Source organism: Oryctolagus cuniculus, chromosome 5 (genome assembly GCF_051225735.1).
Source record: "Oryctolagus cuniculus isolate XC-2025 breed Fujian yellow rabbit chromosome 5, ASM5122573v1, whole genome shotgun sequence".
In the NCBI taxonomy this organism is placed as follows: Eukaryota; Metazoa; Chordata; class Mammalia; order Lagomorpha; family Leporidae; genus Oryctolagus; species Oryctolagus cuniculus.
In genome coordinates, this window is record NC_142871.1 from 143,559,481 (window position 1) to 143,577,753 (window position 18,273).

Here is an 18,273-nt window from a genome sequence, read left to right on the forward strand (position 1 = left end):
TGCTTTCGCCCCTGCACCCTGTCCCACATGTGTTCACGGTGACTGTCAGTTCCTTTCTAACATGAACCTCTATTGGCTTCCACCTTGTATGGTTTAGAGTGTTTGCCAGCTACAGCATCACTTTTTCTAAGTTAGGAAAATTGGTAGTCCTAAGTATTTGTTAACAGTTTTCCTTGTCTCCCAGCATGTAGAATTTTGGAAATTGGGGAAAGATGGCATTGTTTAAATCCTGAGAGCAAATGTCACATGCAAACTCTAAGTAAATACAATGGTCAGACCAATCAGCTGAATCAGATCAGCCCTAGCCAGTGCCTCTAAGTCGTGTCCCAAGTCTCTCAGAACTTGGCCAGTAGTTTGTAAAGATTGCTTACACGATTTTCATTTGTGTGATTCAGAGTGAGTGAGCTCCAAAGAATGCTGATGCTGCATTATTTATCTATGATACAGGTGTCATTTATGATCTGCACATCAGCCATATGCCTAAGAGTACAATGACACCTCTCTCTCTCTCTCTCTCTGACATGTTCAAGCAGAAAATAGGCCCTTGGGAAAGTGAAAAGATAAAAGTGAATGTATGTATTATTTCCAAAGAAGGAATTAGTTGAATTTCTGAATTCCATTTCATCGAGTTTTACTTGTGCTGAGACTATGGGATGTCTGTGTTAAAACACACACACGTATTTTAGCCAAGGAGCTTCCACTTGGGCACCTTCAGAGTCCTTTTGAATTTCTGAGAATTACATATTTGCATAAAGTATTCAAACAATATTTGGAAAATGTCATTTTTAGTAAAATCTGTGTATTTAGAAGGCAGATTCAGGTTGACCCCATGTGGAGCATCTGCAGGTCAGGAGGTGTGTTCCTTATCTCATTGTACCTGGTCCCTGCGCTCTTCTGTGCCAGGAGCAGGACCTAGCAAGAAACTCATGATTTGAAGGCCGTTAAAGAGGTGATTAGGTCTGAACATGCTGTAACCTTCCCTGGAAGGCAGAATAAACGCACCTAAGACAAGGTTGTAGTTAACACTTAGTCCTGCGTGGCTTGGATGCGGTCTGCCTAGACAGGTACCTGCTGTGAATGAGTACATGTTTTACAAGTGCAGGTTTTATGCTTTCAAGTAATAGTATTCAGGTATGAGCCATAATCGCTTTTGAAATTGGGACTTCCCCTCCCTCCATAACTTTTATCTTCCTTAGAACCTGAGGAGGGACCTTTTCATCAGTGATTGTCATTTTGTGTTTTGGGCATTTTGAGAGGATCTCCTTAAAAAAAAAAAAAAAAAAGATTTATTTATTTGAAAGGCAGAGTTACAGAGAGAACAGGAGGGCACTTTCATCTTCTGGTTCACTCCACAAATGGCCACAACAGCCAGGTCAGATCCAGGCCAAAGCCAGGAACCTGGAATTCCATCTGCACCTCCCACGTAGGTGACAGCAGCCCAAGTACTTGGGCCATCTTCTGCCTCCCCAGGGACATCCGCAGGGAGCTATATTGGAAGCAGAGAAGCCAGGACTGGAACTGTTGCTCATGTGGGATGCTGGCATCGCAGTTGGGAGCTTAACCTGCTGCAGCACTACAGCAGCTCCTAGAGGAGCCCTTAAAAGCCCTAGTGGAAACCTAACTAGGTAATGACTGGGCTGAGACGAGTTTCCCAATTGTAAGCCCTCCATGCCATGGGTTTGCTGGTTCCTTTCAGATGTAGCTGCACAGAATTTTCACTAGTATTTTCTCCTCTTACCAGGAGAATTTTCAAACAGGCAGAAAAGGTGAAGGTTTTACAAGGAACACCTGTGTACTCTCACCTCCATTCTACTATAACTAGTTTACTGTACTTGGCTTCATTACATAATTATCTGTTTCTCAGTCCCTCTACATCCCCATTCAATCTGTGTCTTCAATGCACTTGAATAACTTGTGTATAAGTATGCTCCCCTGCTGTACTTCATACACATGTCGATAACTGGAACTCATGTATGCCTACAATTTGCTTTTTTCCTTTGGATATAAAAATTTACATATAGTGAAATATGTCGATCCTAATTATACTATTTGATGAGTCTTGACAAATGGATGCGCTTGTTCTAACGAAATGGCCATCAAGATTTGGAACATGACCGTCACTTCAGAAAGTTCCCTGTTCCCTTCTGTCCCACCCTCCTCCCCACTGCACCCACTGTTGCGTGTTTTCCACTGTAGACTCCTGTGTCTGGTCAGCATTGTGTGTGTGGAGTCGTACGATAGGTACACTTCTGTCTGGATGCTTTGTCCACACTGCTGTTCCTTTCTCCTGCTGGACTGTGTTCCCTCACGTGAATAGTCTGCTGTCTGTCTGTCCAGCCTTCTGTTGATGACTCCTGTTTTCCAGCTAGCACAAATAGAGCCACTGTGAACACTCTCATCCCAATCTTTTTCTGCAGACACATGGTGTTTTCATTTCTCTTGAGTAAATACCTAAGAATAGAAAAGCTGGGTCACAGAGTAGGTAATCATTTAGTTTTACAAGTAACTGCCAGGCCTGCTCCCAAAACAATGAGGAACGGAGAAGAGCACAGTTCCCCCAGTCCCAGCCAGCTTGTGGAGCAGAGTGTGTGGTTTTAATTTGCATCTCCCTGATGAGTGATAGCGTTACACACTCACTCACATGCTCTGGGGCCTTACATATATGTGAAGTATCTATTCAAGTCATTTACCCAATTTTATTGTTTGCCTTTAAAAAAATAAATTTTATTTATTTGAAAGAGTTACAAAAAGGCAGAGAGAGAGAGGTCTTCCATGCTCTGGTTCATTTCCCAAATGGCCACAATGGAGCTGGGCTGATCTGAAGCCAGGAGCATAGAGCTTCTTCTGGGTCTCCCATGTGGGTGCAGGGGCCAGAGAACTTGGGCCATCTTCCACTGCTTTCCCAGACACGTTAGCAGGGAGCTGGATCGGAAGTGGAGCAGTTGGGATTCTAATCGGCCCCTATCTGGGATGCTGGCACTGCAGGCGGCAGCTTTACCCTCTGTGCCACAGTGCTGGCCCCCTTGCCTTTATTTTTGAGTTGTGCAGATTCTCTGTATTTTCTAGATGCCAGACCTTTGTTACATGTATGTTGTATAAATGTATTTCCTCTTGTGGCTTGCCTGTTTTCCTGATGCCTTGGGGGATAGAAGTTTTTAACTTTAGTGAAGTCCAGCTTATCCTTTTTTTTTTTTTTTTTTTTTTTTTTGTTGTTGTAATTTTGGCTGACTGTGCCTGGTCATGTTTAGCTTTTAATGCATTGTGGTTTTAACTTCTACATTTAGGCCTCTAATCCATCCTAAACTGATTTCTGTTTCACTGAAATTTAAGATAGTAAAGCAAAACAAAACACCAACAACAACAGAAACCTCTCATAGCAATTTTGTTGTGATTTGATTGTTTTTAAGTATAACTTGGCAGTCAGAGTTTGGCTTAAAGTAAACTGACGTGGCTAAGGGGCTCATTGGAGGGAGGCCACAGCCTGATCCCAGCGGGGTCCTACTCTGGCAGGGGACAGGCCACACATTACTCCCCACCACCAGCCTTAGTCAGGCCTTTCACAGAGACACAGTTCAACAACCAGTAATTGAGAGTTTTTTAAAAATAGCTGCTCAGCCATTTCAAAGATGGTTCAGGCTAGCTACATAAATTTTGAGTGTAGTAGTGAATCTGGATAGAACCATTTTACATTTGTCATGAAAAGCGCTGCCAAAAACCTTGCAACTGTTGAAATCACTGGAGGGCAGAAACAGAGTGACCAGGAGCAAGGCTGCCCTGAGTTCTGGCCAGCAGCTCTGTGAGACGGCTGGTGTCGTAGCAGAGTTCTCTGGTCACTGTGTTTAAAAGATAACTTCCTGCCTCAACACTGCCAGGAGAATTAATTCTTGAGAACTGAAATTTGAAGCTCTTTGAAATAATATATTTAGATTATAAAATTGAAAATCGGTGTAGCCCTTCATTCACTCCATTTTTTATTTCATTCTTAAAACTTTTTTAGAAGATTTTTTTATTTGAGAGGCAGAGTTAGAGACAGAGAGAGGGAGAGACAGAGATCTTCACTCCCAAATGACTGCAATGGCCAGAGCTGGGCTGATACAAAGCCAAGAGCCAGGAGCTTCTTCCAGGTCTCCATGTGGGTGCCAGGGCCCAAACACTTGGGCCATCTTCCGCTGCTTTCCCAGGCCATTAGCAGGGAGGGGAGCTGGATCTGAAACAGAGCATCCAAGACTCTAACCAGCACCCATATGGGATACAGGCGCCACAGGCAGAGGCTTAACCTACTGTGCCACAGCACTAGCCCTTACATTTTTTTTTCAAGTTTTTTTTTTTTTAATTTATTTGAAAGGCAGAAATCCAGAGAAAGAAGGAAAGATAAAAAGAGGGAGAGAAAGAGATCTTCCATCCACTGATTCAGATGGCCAGATCAGCCAGGTCCGGGCCAGACAGGAGCCAGGAGCTTCCTCTAGGTCTCCCCCATGGATGGCAGGGGCCCAAGGACTTGGGCCATCTTCCACTGCTTTTCCATACACACTAGCAGGGAGCTCTATCAGAAGTGGAGCAGCCAGGACTCAAACTGGTGACCATATGCTAGCATGGCAGGCAACGGCTTAACCTTCTACACCACAGTGCCAGACCTCTCACACAGTTTTTAAAAATTTTGCATAAAACTCTAGTCACTGAATACTTGTTCATCCCCATAATGCCAAGGACATGAGTTACCCAGAATATATCACCTTGGGTCCCCAAACTGTGGTCCATACACTGAAACTATCCATCTGCTTAGTAACTGGGTGAAACTTAAAGAATGAATTTCACACCATAACCTGAAGAATGTTCAGAAAATGCAATCTGAGCTTATGTCCCTAGGACATGTTCACAGACATTTGCTTAAGACAAAAATAATAGGTTTCCCCAAGGCTTTCTGTTTGTGATGATAGGGTGTAACCTATATTGGATTAGGTATGTCATCCACTTTAGTGGCCCTATCTGCTGGTTTGGGTACTACTAATAACCTTTCACCCACTTCACCAAAAAGGAAGAGGCAAATCCAGGAGCAGCTGGTGCAGGGAAGATGGGAGAACAGGAGAAAATACTGGACTCAAAACCACTCCTAAGTGTTGTGCCGTCATTGGAGTCCTTGTTGGACCCATGCCACCACCCTCCCTCTTGGAAAGAGCACCTGGGACCCACTGATGGCCCCTTGTGGCTGTGCCCCTTGCTCCTCTGTGTCGGTCTCCTAGACAGCAAAGACTTGTCACCCACCGGCCAGGTTGAGGCTGGTGTCTTGATAGGATGCATTGATTTGTCCTAAGAAGCTAATCCTTTGACCCCAGCCTGGCTCCAGGGCAGGGTATTAACTTCCCAAAGACTGCTTTATAGCCATGAAGCGGCCAGATGCAGTGAGGGCCTATCAGCAAGTGTCTGTAAGCTGTAAGGAGGGGATTCTTCAAGCTCACCCAGCAGTTTGCAGTGCAGCCTAGAAGGGGCCTTTGTAGCAAGGGCCAGGTGCCCCACGCCCACCATCCTCCAGCTCCACCCACCTGGGAAGGGATCAGCCTTCCTCCAGGCTGCCCACCTCCTGTTCACGGTCTGTTACTGCCCCTTTGCCTTTCATTTTGGCAGCTGTCTCTCCCAAGCAGGCGTGAGCTTGGAAAAAGAAATGGCATCAATTTTGAAACTCTGCTTTTGCAGACTGACTATTTAATAACACAGGAACTGGCTTCCGACTCTAGTTAGAACCTAAGTTGAAATTTTCTCTGCACGCACAGTAATTAAATTGGGAAGACTAAGTTTGTGAGATAACCTTCAAGTGTCTCAGCACATGATGTCTTCCTACATAAGCCTGGACTCAGAGCACATCTTCCTGATTGAGTACAGAGACAGAGGCGAGGAAACCAAGGTGAAGTCTGCCGAGCCGCTGGCAAGCCCCGGGAGCCCCTGCAGACTGGGCCTCAGCCCTCGGGTCGCCATTTCAAACCCGGTGGGTTTTGCAGCCATTTCTTTGCCCCAGCAGGGGCCCCCTTCTCAGCTTAGCCATATGTCAGAAATACTTTAAAGACTAGCAGATGTTTGGGCTAATAAAAACCGTGTTTATCCTTTGCCTGTGCCATTTTGCATTCTGACTGTGATTTCCTTATGGAAGCTTTGAATAAGGGGAAACTGCGGTTTCTGGCAGTTTAGTAACTTAAAATTATTTCTTCGGGTCCGGCACTGTGACATGGCGGGTGAGGCTGCCACTTGTGACACCGGCATCCTGTATGGGCGCTGGTGCAAGTCCCCGCTGCTCCACTTCTGATGCAGCTCCCTGCTAATGGCCTGGAAGAGCAATAGAGAATGGCCTAAGTTTTTGGGCCCCTGCCACCCACATGGGAGACCTAGAGGAAGATGTTGGCTCCCGGCTTCAGCCTGGCCCAGCTCCAGCCATCTCAGCCATCTGGGGAGTAAGCCAGTGGGTGGAAGATTCTCTGTCTTTTCTCTAACTCTGACTTTCAATTAATAAATCTTTAAAAATAAAATTATTTCTTTGTCATTGTAGAAGGTACACAAGTTTGGATTTAAGCATTTGTCAGTTAAAGGAAGATGAGGGACTCTTGTTCTGAGAGTCTCAGTGTAGCCCTGCCCTACCTTTGCAAACCACACTTGCTCCTTCTTCCTCTTCACACCCTGCTCCCAGGAGCCCTTCTGCCTGCGGTGTGTCATGGGATCTCCTTGGGGCTCTGCTCCAGGAAATCCCCCTGCCCCAATACCAAAACACAGGTGGTCATGTCCCTTCTATAAAATGCTGCAGTATTTCTACGTAACCTAGACACATCTTCCCATAGCCTTTCTTGTAATACCTAACACAGTGTAAACACTGCATAAACTGTTGTTTAGGGAATGATAACAAGAAAAAAAATGTCTGCCTGTTCTAGTTCAGACATATTTTTTAAATTCTATTTTTTGGTCCTCAGTTGATTGAATCTCTGGCTTTAGATCAGTGATATATATAAATAAAATATGTATAAATAAAAGCAATGTTGAGGACTAGAGCAAGGATACCCCATTTGGCCAAAGTGGGCATTACCAATGGTCATGAGTCACCCACTGATCGCGGGACTCTTGTGGCCTGTCAGCATATTTCAGAGGCTCCCAGAAGCCATCAAAGGAAGACTAAAACTTGACATATGTCAGGGACAAAATTTATAACCTGGGCAAGTTTGTCCCTACGGTTTAGGTACTCTTCAGACTTGGGCAAGACAAGTGAGACCTGAATTTTCCCAGAATTCCTAGGTGCAACAACCTTTCAGTCAGTGTAGAATGTGGTGTTGTATGCAGGTAAGGCAGCCTTAAACGCAGGTTGGAATATAAACTGATCACAGACCATGAGAGGCAGCTGCACGCATGCTTATGGAGCCCACAGATGTTGTAGGCACTTAAGAGGTTAGTGTGTGTGGCTGACTGCACTGCAGTAAGGGAGGTACCACCTCTACCTGTACTGGAGGAATAAGCGGTGTGTAGACCACATGGATCAAAGGGTATCCACACAAGGCAGCAGCAGGAGCAGAGGCGTGGCCGCAAGTGCTTCCAGGGCTTTCCTGGGAGATTTGTCTCTTTCCTGGCACATTGAAGGTGGAGGGATGTGGCCGGGAGGCTGGGCCAGACTCTCTGCACCCTGGAGCTCATGCTGCCGCCGTGTTTTCACCACCGGCGGTGGGGACCCCTTGAAGGACTCTGAGTAGCTTGCACTAGAAGCGAGCAGCCAGGAGGGGGACTTGCCCAGAGTCTGGGGAGAGCAGCCCTGAGGACAGTGTGAAGCCTGTGACCGCGCAGAGGTCCAGGCGGGAGGCAGGGAGCTGGCTTTCAGCAGTTCATGGAGACCAGAGTGGCGGTGGGAATGCAATGTCGGCGAGTCAGGAGTCCATGGTTTCTGCTAGGAGAAGAAGCAGGTTTGGGAAGAACCATGGTGAATTTGGTCTGAGGGCCCGAAGGCCATCCAGGTGGTGCCAACTGCAGGCAGGTGGACATGGACTGTGTGGCTCTCGAGACCTGAGAAGTGGGGAGCTTTGGAGGAATGGTGAGGCACTTGTCAGTCAGAGTTCCTTCAGACCATATGACCTGAGAAGTGGGGAGCTTTGGAGGAATGGTGAGGCACTTGTCAGTCAGAGTTCCTTCAGACCATATGAGAATCCACATTACCATCACGGTTTTCAGAATTAAATAATGTCTTTTAAAACATTACAATGCAGAAAGCTTGTGCACAGTTACGTTACATTTTGTGACCCATTCCTGGGCCTAATTAGAATTGTTTCGTTTGGCTTACGGTTTTGTTCCAGAGACACTTAGTCCTTAGACTTATTTTCCCTAAATACTTATGAAAAACAAAAAGCAAATGAAAAACAGAAACAGCGATCCTTAAGCACTTTCAGTGGTACTTTTTAAATTGCTCAGTTTTCCTAACTTCAAAGTGACTACGAAATTGCTGAGCTGTGGAGCGGGGCAGCCAGCCATGCCAAGCGTAGCCTCATTCTCACCTTGCTTTGCAGGCATATCTTTTTCTTGCACATCAAGGAGGCCCTCCTGGCAGGCCACCTGCCCTGTTCCCCAGAGCAGGCAGTGGAGCTCTGCGCCCTCTTGGCCCAGACCAAGTTCGGGGACTACAACCAGAACACGGCCAAGTACAACTATGAGGAGCTGTGTGCGAAGGAGCTCTCCAGCGCCACCTTGAACAGGTGAGGCTGCCGGCGGAGCTGCATTCCATGTTCACCCAGCCGGCCGGCTGGTTAGAGTTTCCAGAAGAAAGTGCATCTGTGGTACGTGCTGACGACCAAGCCATGGCCCAGTTCAGTTCTCAAGTGATTCATTAGCCTTTTGTTTGAGATACTTATAAACAGAAAGCACATAACTGTCCTTGCATGAGGTACAATGTCGTGAGAATTTTTTAAATCTCTCACCTTTTAGGATCACAAATTTCCTACAATAAAAAGTCTCTCATGTCTACTGGTGTTCGTCTTCACCCCAGCAAGCATTAAACTGAGAGGCCTAACCTTCACACCTTAGTTGTCTGTTCCTGCATCACAGGTTACCCCAAAACTGAGCACTCAACCCAGCCAGCAGTGTGGGAGCAGTGTGGGTTGGGGACCAGGCCAGGCTTAGCTGGGCCTTGCAGCTGGACACTTCCCAGGGTCTGCAGGCAGTGCCTGCTGGAGTCCAGTCACCTGAAGCCCGGGTGGGCTGTGTCATCACGTGGCAGCTGGCTTCCCCCAGGGTGAGCAGCCAACCCCCAGCAAGAGAGGATGCCCTAGATGGAAGGCCGTGTGTTCTGTCACCTCCTCCCAGGACAGAGCGACTCTCCTGTAGTGTGTTCACGAGAGCACACTCGTGAATCAGCCCACACTCGAGGGAACAAGTTACACGTGGCAGGGCATCACCAGGGCCACATCACAGGCTTTCCACCACAGCGGGGGAGTCGGTCTGTTGGAGATGACCTGATTGATCCCTTTAGGATGCCACACTGATGGTGGAATTTATAAGGTGAATGTAGACAAATGCATGAGGCGTCCTCACACAGGAATCTGCCTTCCGTACATTTTCAGTGAGGCTTCAATTCATCCTTATTCAGCCTCCCCAAAAGTGTTTTCTACTGCATATTACTGAGTATTTGATAGTCAAGTTCTCAAGCAGTGTCTTAGAGATGTTTTGTAGTACATTTCCTAAATAACCGAAATGCCAGTAGTGAAACGATGGCTTGGGGTTTCTGTAATCGTAATGACAGAATCCCTGCTGGAAGCCGCACAGCCTCTACGAGTGTCTGGTTTGTCTGCGTAACTCTGCCCCGTTGGTCCCCGCAGCATCGTGGCGAAGCATAAGGAGCTGGAGGGGACCAGCCAGGCCTCGGCGGAGTACCAGGTCCTGCAGATCGTGTCAGCGATGGAGAACTATGGCATCGAGTGGCATTCTGTGAGGGACAGCGAAGGGCAGAAGCTCCTCATTGGGGTTGGACCTGAGGGCATCTCAATCTGTAAAGAAGACTTCAGCCCAATTAATAGGTAAGCAAGTTTTGGAGGGTCCTTCTTAGACCTCAGCACATCTGTGCGTCTGTAGCCACCGTTGTGAGGTGGAAAGTAGAGAGGGATGTACTGAGTGGTCCACCTCTCAGGGACGTTTCATTTTGACGCGCACTTTGATTTTATTCAGGCCCTGAAAGCCACAGTGATTTGTTGCAGTGCTAACTCAGTGTGCGCTGGGGTGGCAGTAAAATCTCATCTTCACCTCTCCACACACCCGGACTTAGCCCAGTCCTTTCTGGCTCAGGTATTTCCTAAAGTTCGTGGAAAGTAGAATTAAAAAATAAGCTTATTTTGGTGCCAAAAAAAAAAATGAAAACCTTCCATGTTTTTTCCTAACACACATTTTCCATAAACTTGCTGAGGACCCCTTGTACACAAAACTGCTTTTCTAAGTGCCTACGTAAGCCAGAGGGAGGGGTCCAGGATGGCCCCTGGGGTCCTAGATCATCCCCAGATCCGGTGTCTGACTGTACTGCTGGGTCGGAAGCCAGCAGGGATCTTACAAAGGCACGCGCGTTGCAGTGAGTCACCCCTTCTGGGCCTGCTCAGTCTTCCCTCCCCGTCTTGCAGGATAGCTTATCCTGTGGTGCAGATGGCCACGCAGTCAGGAAAGAATGTGTACCTGACAGTCACCAAGGAGTCCGGGAACAGCATCGTGCTCCTGTTCAAGATGATCAGCACCAGGGCAGCCAGCGGGCTCTACCGCGCCATCACGGAGACGCACGCTTTCTACAGGCACGTACTGTTTGGACTTGGCCCAGGCCCCGTGGCTCTCCTGTTTCTGGTTGACAGGTTTCTGCAGTTCCATGCACCACTGTGTCCGTGGGTCTTGTACGGATCGAGAAGTCGGCTGCTGCTGAACGCGTTGCTTCTGTGTGGCGGCGATATGGAGTTTATGCACAGACAGCACGTGTGCGAGCTGCTTGTCTCTCGCCTCCTTCCTGCGGCAGCCCCTCTCCCTGGGACAGCAGTGGGTGGCTGGACCCCTCCACTGCTCTCTGCCTTTCCCTGGCAGCAGGGTGGCTGGGGTCACCCCACCAGACAGGGAGAGCTGCTGTCTGGATCCTCACAGTGCACGCAGTAAGGACTGTGTGATCACAGTGTTGGTCCGCTCATTGCAGACGCTGCTGTAAAGCCACGTTGGGGTTAGGCTTAGGTATTTGAGCAATTAAACCCAAGAAACCTAATTGGTAAGCATATATAAACATCTTAAGGATGTTTATATATATTCAAATAGAAACATGAATTGTGGAACAGAATGGAAAATTTGTAGGCATTTTTTACATCCAAGTCAAGGCTTCAAGGAAAAGTGAGCTCTCTCTTCCAAAGTCTTGCTCGTATCCAGGAGGAGGGCTGGGCATCCCCTGCCCCCCAGGTTTGCAGCTGCTTTATCGGAGGTATTTTGGGGGCCTTGAAAAACAAAGTTGGCATTACTGAGATCCTTGGCACATGGGAAGCAGGAGGAAGTCACTCATAAGCATGCAGACAGGAATTCCTCATGTCTTCTGCCACCACTGTTCCTACTGACAGCGAGGTCTGAGTCGGGGAGCTGCCTGGGCTCTCAGGTGTTGAAGTTGCTGTTCCCTGTTCCCTCGCAGGTGTGACACGGTGACCAGCGCTGTCATGATGCAGTATAGTCGCGACTTGAAGGGCCACTTGGCGTCCCTATTTCTGAATGAAAACATTAACCTCGGCAAGAAGTACGTTTTCGATATCAGAAGAACCTCCAAGGAGGTGTACGACCACGCCCGGAGGGCTCTGTACAACGCGGGCGTCGTGGACCTCGTGTCGCGGGGCGACCAGAGCCCTCCTGGCTCCCCGCTGAAGTCCTCCGAGAGCAGCATGAACTGCAGCAGCTGCGAGGGCCTCAGCTGCCAGCAGACCAGGGCGCTGCAGGAGAAGCTGCGCAAGCTGAAGGAGGCCATGCTGTGCATGGTGTGCTGTGAGGAGGAGATCAACTCCACCTTCTGTCCCTGCGGCCACACTGTGTGCTGTGAGAGCTGCGCCGCCCAGCTGCAGGTGAGGTGCCACCTGTTGCTCGTGAGATACAGAGTAAGGACACTCAAAGGCACTGCCCTAGGGGAACATTCTGGATTAGCTTGCTGTTTCCAACAGCATAACAACCCTAAATCATAGACTTTTCTCATGTTCCGGAAGCAAGGTTCAGATTCGTAAGACTGTGCATCTAAATTAGTGGCTAGACAAAGGAGCAACACCCAGGACTGTTTCTTCCAATTCACATTGCTGCTTATTTTCTGATGTTTAGGAGGATAGACTGTGTTAGTTACCTAAAATGGTTGGGAAAGAGTACTTAGGTTTTCAAGTTATAATTAACTCTCGAGTCTCCATCCGTTGTTTGTTTACTCTGTGAGTATTTATGATTAATTTCCATTATGATTGCATATTCCTCTAGGGGCCTCTTGGATTGTCTGTTGCTTATTAACAAGTCGAAAATAAAATGCAAAAGCAAAAGTAACTATGTTGATAGTATTTTTCCTTTCTTGGACCTTAAATTTCCTGTTAATGATAATTTTTTCACTTGGCTTCATTTCTCAGAAGCATTTGCTACATGTCACTCTGGATTTATGTAAAACCAGCCCTAAATAACATCCAGTCCTTTAGAAGCTGCTAATTTCAGAGCTATTTTTAGGGATACATGATGAGCCCACAGGATACCAATGTCCTTCTAAGAGTAGCTCGTGCTGCTGTGGTGACTTACTCCCCAGGAGCAGGCCTGGGTTTGTTTTGTTCTGCCCACATCGTGTTGTGACCCCCATTTCTGGGTCTGTCCTTATGGCCAACGAGTACAGGGCCATTCCCCCTGGCCACATGAGCCTCAGCCTGGTTGTGCTGGCCCCAGTCAGGCAGCTGGGCTGAGGCCACATTGTCCCTTTCTAAGGTGTGGGGCCCAGTGTGCACGGAAGTCTGCAGTAATCACTGTACTCATTGTACCTTGATTAGAATGTACCCATAACCGGAATTAATTTTCTTCAGTCTATACATTTTCATAATATTCTTGAAGTCCTTGTAAAATAGGAACTTTCAAATCCATTAGAAAGCAGAGACTTCTCACAATTGAAAGCCTGATAACACTCACACAAGCACACTTAAGAACCTGAGCCCAGCTGGTGGTAGGTGCCCAGAGCTCCAGGCCTGCACAGGTTGCTAATGGGCTCTGTCGGCTTCTCTCTTGCAGTCCTGTCCGGTGTGCAGGTCGCGTGTGGAGCACGTCCAGCACGTCTATCTGCCGACCCACACCAGTCTCCTCAATCTCACTGTCATCTAACCTGCCCCCTGTGCGTCAGACTCGCCGTGCTTCCATGCACTTCACCACCACAGACTCCGAGAAGGATTGATGGTGGAGAAAATCTCACTCCAATATCCATCTGCCATGCGACGTTTACAAAACAAAAACAACAACAACAAAAGAAAGAAAAACAAGACTACAGCTACTCATCACTGCAAAAACCCATCCATGCACAGAAACAACAACCCCAGGGGCGGAGACTGGAAAGAGCCCTGGAACATGGATGCATTCCTTGGACTTTGATTTCTTGAGGATCAAGTAAAGGAATAGGTAAAATCTTCTGTAATGGCAGTTAAGTGGCAATGTAGCAAAAAAAAAGGGGGGGAGGGGGTACTTTTTAGGAAATGATGGTGTAAGTCTCCTTAATGTATCCCAAGGTAAGTTTCATACCTACAGCAGATTTTATAAGAATGAGTTTTACGAATTACTTGGTTCTTTTTGTATGCTCATGGAGCTCCAGACATTTTTAATAGGAAACTTTTTCTTAAATAGCTGTCGTTTTAATGTCATTTCTGTTTTTATAACTCGTTCAAGAATGCTTGGAAGGCAAACAGATTTCAGAATCAATTTTGCGACTTTTAAAAAAGCTGACGACACTGTTGTTGAATTCAACCAACCAGTCTGGCTAGGAGAAAGCAGATAATTCTGTGGACGGCTTCCTGCTCTCTCTCCCATCCCCCAGCCCATTCTTTTGATTATCAAGTGCTACCAGTATGGGTATCCAATTTCCATGGAGTAGTCATGCACTCCTTGGCTTCCTGAGTTGATGGAATATATTATTTTAACATGGAAATGGGAGAGTGTTTCCCTTGGAAGGGAGAGCCTGGCTCGCTGAGCGTGCAGCCTTGCGCTGTACAAATAAACGAGGGCTGTTCTGAATTCTCCCAAGCACTCAACTCCAGCTTCACCCATTGGTGTCGCTTCGCTTGAACTGTCAAGCCTTATCGCAGGTGTCTACATAAGTGTATCCTTTTTATTTTTATTTTTATTTTACATTTCCTGTAGTATTAACTCTTGGCTGTCCCTCTCTCTGTTTTGGAGGGGTTTTGCTTCTCTTGGTCTCTTTATTCCTAAATTCATTTTCCATTCTCACTTGGGCATTTTGGAAGCTGGTCAGCTGGCAGGGTTTTCTCGCCTGGCAGAGACCCTGATGACCTTATCGGGTGCAATACTAGCTGTGTTAAAGCTAGAATCTACACTGTCACTTTACTGAGACGTCTGAGTATACTTTCATATTGCCTTAATGTAGCAGTACTGTGTTTATGCATTTGTTTCTTTGCACAGACATTTTGTCAGATATTAAAACTCTACTTTTTTATGGCACATATTAGCATATAAGCCTTTATTCCAAGAGGTATTTATTTTTTCACTTGTAAAAATATGATGTTTCCACATAAAGAACTCTGTTATATCCTAGAGGACTTCTGTCTTTTATATTCAAAATAATAAAGACTTTAAAGCAAACATCATATTTGTATTATTACAGTGTTTGTCATTTAAGTCCATTTTATTCCATCAAAAGACACAGTGATACAATGTTGGTTGGAATCTAGTTTGGTCCAACATGGAAGATTTGATAATGTTTAGTGTATTGGCTTCACTTGAGACCATTTCACCCAGTTACGCGCTCATCTGTGTTTTCGAGCTAGCAGATTAGAATGTTGGAGAAAATATACATATACACAAGTGGTTGAAAAGCAAACATCAGGAAAGGGACTGGACAGTGTTGGAGAAGCGAGGGGGTGGCAGAATGCAAGGTAATGCAACTGGTGCCATGTGTGTCACTGGGTGGGACAGGTGCAGAGTCAGCCTCCATCCTGGCAGTAGAATACATTTAACTGATCATTATCTGTAACAGCTGAAGGAAGTAAATGATTTTTAAAAGTTAGAAGACATGGAACTCGTTTTCTGTTCTACCCATACCTAAGTCAATCTTCCATCACTTTCGAGAAATCAGTGCGCTTTTGCTCCTTCAACATTTATTGAGCATCCTCACTAAGTTACTCCTGAGGCCTGGAAATTTAACAGTCATCAAGACATACTGTCTCTCTCTCTCTCTTTTTTTTTTTTTTTTTTTGACAGGCAGACAGAGAGAAAGGTCTTCCTTCCTTTGGTCCACCCCCCCAAATGGCCGCTACGGCCAGTGCGCTGCGCCAATCCAAAATCCAAAGCCAGGAGCCAGGTGCTTCTCCTGGTCTCCCATGGGGTGCAGGGCCCAAGCACTTGGGCCATCCTCCACTGCCTTCCCGGGCCACAGCAGAGAGCTGGACTGGAAGAGGAGCAACTGGGACTAGAACCCGGGGTGCCGGTGCCGCAGGCAGAGGATTAGCCTAGTGAGCCACGGCACCGGCCAGACATACTGTCTCTTAATAGATGTTAAATCATCTCCATAATCCTAGAATACTAGCCACATTGACGACAGGCTGAGAAGTAGATAACATTGTGTACCTCACTAGACCCTGGGCTCCCCAAGCTCAGAGACTAACCTGGAAACCACTGTTAACGTGGTGGCTTCTGAAACTACAAGGGAAAACACTATGTGGGCCCAGGAGGGTAGTGACTTGTGATTAGGGGCCAATGGAAAAAGTCTTCAGAGAAGCTCTGAGCAGGGAGTTGACATTTACTTGGAAAGTAAATTTATGGCAGCTGCCAGAGCTAGAATGCAGTTCAGGGGGGCTGGACCATCAGTGAGGTGGGAAGCAATTAGGCTCTGCAGGAACTGAATGGATGGAGTCCTGGAGCCAGTTGAACAAGGGGATGCAACTTCCAGAGGACAGTAAAGACACAGAGAAGCATTCGGTGGCCACTACATTTAGCTGATATTTAGGGATATGGCAATATGAGGAGTCATCAGCAGGAAGAGTATTAAAGGGGAAAAAGAATAGGCTGAAGGTGGATCCCTGGAATGGCCTGCATGTGTGGATGGTGAGGGCATGAGGGAGTTTGAGAGAAAACAGACAACTTGACAGAAAACTCAAGACAGATAAGCCAGGAGAGAACCTCCAAGAGCAAAGTAAGCTATGCCAAAGACTACTAAAGCAAGCTCAAGTGTCTGGGATAACAGGAAGCCGTACAGTGGCATACTTGGGATGTCTTGTGTCTAGAGAGGGAGTGGGCACACTCTGAGAAGTGAGGAGTGACAACAGAAGTTGCCAGATCATAGTGAGCTGGGTAAGAGGCACAGGTGCAGAGGTGACAAAGAAGTGGTACCACACATAGCAGGAGGTGGTGTCATAGAAGTGTTTTTTGGTTTTGTATTTTCAATGGTAGGACCTGTGTGAGCCTAGAGAAGAGGGTGGGAAGCAACACAATGAAGGGTACAGCAGAGGAGAAGATGCAGAGCCTGAACCATAGGCAATCTGAGGAGGCTGACACCCCAAGGAGCTGATCTTGAACAAAGGCATTCTTTCACTTTTTTATTCAGGGTTGCAGCAAGAAATGTCTTTCCCCCGCCCCTTTCCAGTTTGCCACCTCTATATTTGTTCTGTCACAAGATCATTGCCAAGTGGGTAAACTCTGGAGGTTGTCTCCTTACCTCTGCCACCGAACACAGGACCAGCTCAGTACACATGTGGAAAGAATGAATTCTTGCAAGAAACACTTGAGACAGAAACGCCCTGTCCAATGGGAGTTGGGGAAGTTTTCCAAGCACTGGGGAAAGTGCAAGAACAAGTTGCTGCACGTGTAGCTGAAGGAGGCAGGCAGAGCATGCGTGCATGTTTATAGAGCGTGGGCAGAGCTTAACGACTGTGCCACAGTGCTGCTCCCCCTTCCTGAGTTTTCATAAATGCTCTTAAAAAACTGCAAGATACTGAAGAGTTACCCCTGTGCCTCTTAAAGCAAAGCTACATCAGGACCACACACAAGACAGATGTAACATTTGCTTAAAAGAAAAAGGCAGCTGAACATCTGTTGTTCATAAAGCTTGGAACAGTGTGAAGAGGAAGAAAAACTAAAAAGGGGTAAGCCCTTCTGTCGGTGTTCTTGTTGAGAAGTACGTCTCCATGCACCTTGGTGAACCAAAAAGGTAGATAATTCTAAGAAAAAATAATACATATGTGCAGGTGTGTTTTCTTGTGTGGATGAATAGGAGAGAATTGGAGAAGGGTCTTGAAAGAGGTAAGTTGTTCTTTGTCCTGAAGTAAGCACAGAACTTGAACTGATGAAAATAGCAAGACAATGTGAAAGCACCCGTGGGTCAGGAGCAAAGGGTGTGAGGGAAAGACGGGAGATGGAGCCGGGTCATAAGAAAACTTGGCTGCCACAACAAGGACTTGAAGTTCTATTTCATGAGTGTGTAAAAACACAATAAGGTCTTTAATCATTGGATTTACTCAACCTTTTATTTGATCATTTGGGCATTGGTTGATTAATTTAGCAAATATTCATTAAACAACTATATATCAGGTTCTCAGGAATAGGGAAGTGGTCTTCAACTGGGGGCAATTTTGTCCCCCAGAAGGCTTTCAGTGGCATCTGCTGACTTTTGGAAAATTGATTTACTTGAGAAGCAGAGAGAAAGAGGCAATGCCCATCCTCTGGTTCACTCCCCTGAGCACTCAGAAGTTAGGATCCGGACCCCAAGAACTCAGTCTACGTCCCCACATGAGTGGCAGGAACTCAACCACTTGAGCCATCACCACTGCCTCCCCAGAGCTATGTTAGCAGGAAGTTGGAGTCAGGAGCCAGAGCCTGCAACCCAACCCAGGCACTCCAATGAGGGATGTTGATGTCTTAATGCATGTTGGTAGCTAGACAAGGTATCCAGTGCTACTGATGTCTTTTAGTGATTACTCCAGAGGTAGAGTTGTTCCTGGAAGTTAGCAGAGGCCAGAGATAGTGCAAAACATTCTGCAATACACAGCATAACCCTCTTCAACAAAGAATTTTTTCAGCCTCAAACATCGGTATTGCTGCTGG

The 18,273-nt window shown here is 46.7% G+C and overlaps 1 protein-coding gene and 1 long non-coding RNA gene across 3 annotated transcripts in view; one reads left to right on the forward strand and one right to left on the reverse strand.

Moving 5' to 3' along the window:
* The window catches only part of MYLIP (myosin regulatory light chain interacting protein), a 19,830-nt gene extending 5,013 nt beyond the window's left edge, over positions 1–14,817 (forward strand). Inside the window, exons 3-7 of one of the 2 annotated variants that reach the window (XM_051832608.3) lie at positions 8,523–8,708; positions 9,828–10,025; positions 10,617–10,781; positions 11,645–12,065; positions 13,243–14,817. In XM_051832608.3, the coding sequence (XP_051688568.1) occupies positions 8,523–8,708; positions 9,828–10,025; positions 10,617–10,781; positions 11,645–12,065; positions 13,243–13,332 (1,060 nt within the window). In that variant the 3' untranslated portion in view covers positions 13,333–14,817. The remainder of the gene's footprint in view (positions 1–8,522; positions 8,709–9,827; positions 10,026–10,616; positions 10,782–11,644; positions 12,066–13,242) is intronic. The other variant, XM_051832609.3, reaches the window with a different exon arrangement.
* On the reverse strand, positions 903–8,789 carry LOC149126763 (uncharacterized). The gene is made up of 2 exons (XR_016234193.1): positions 8,095–8,789; positions 903–8,025 (listed from the first exon to the last, which is right to left on the reverse strand). It is a non-coding gene; the product is annotated as an uncharacterized LOC149126763 (long non-coding RNA).
* Positions 14,818–18,273: the final 3,456 nt, after the last annotated feature.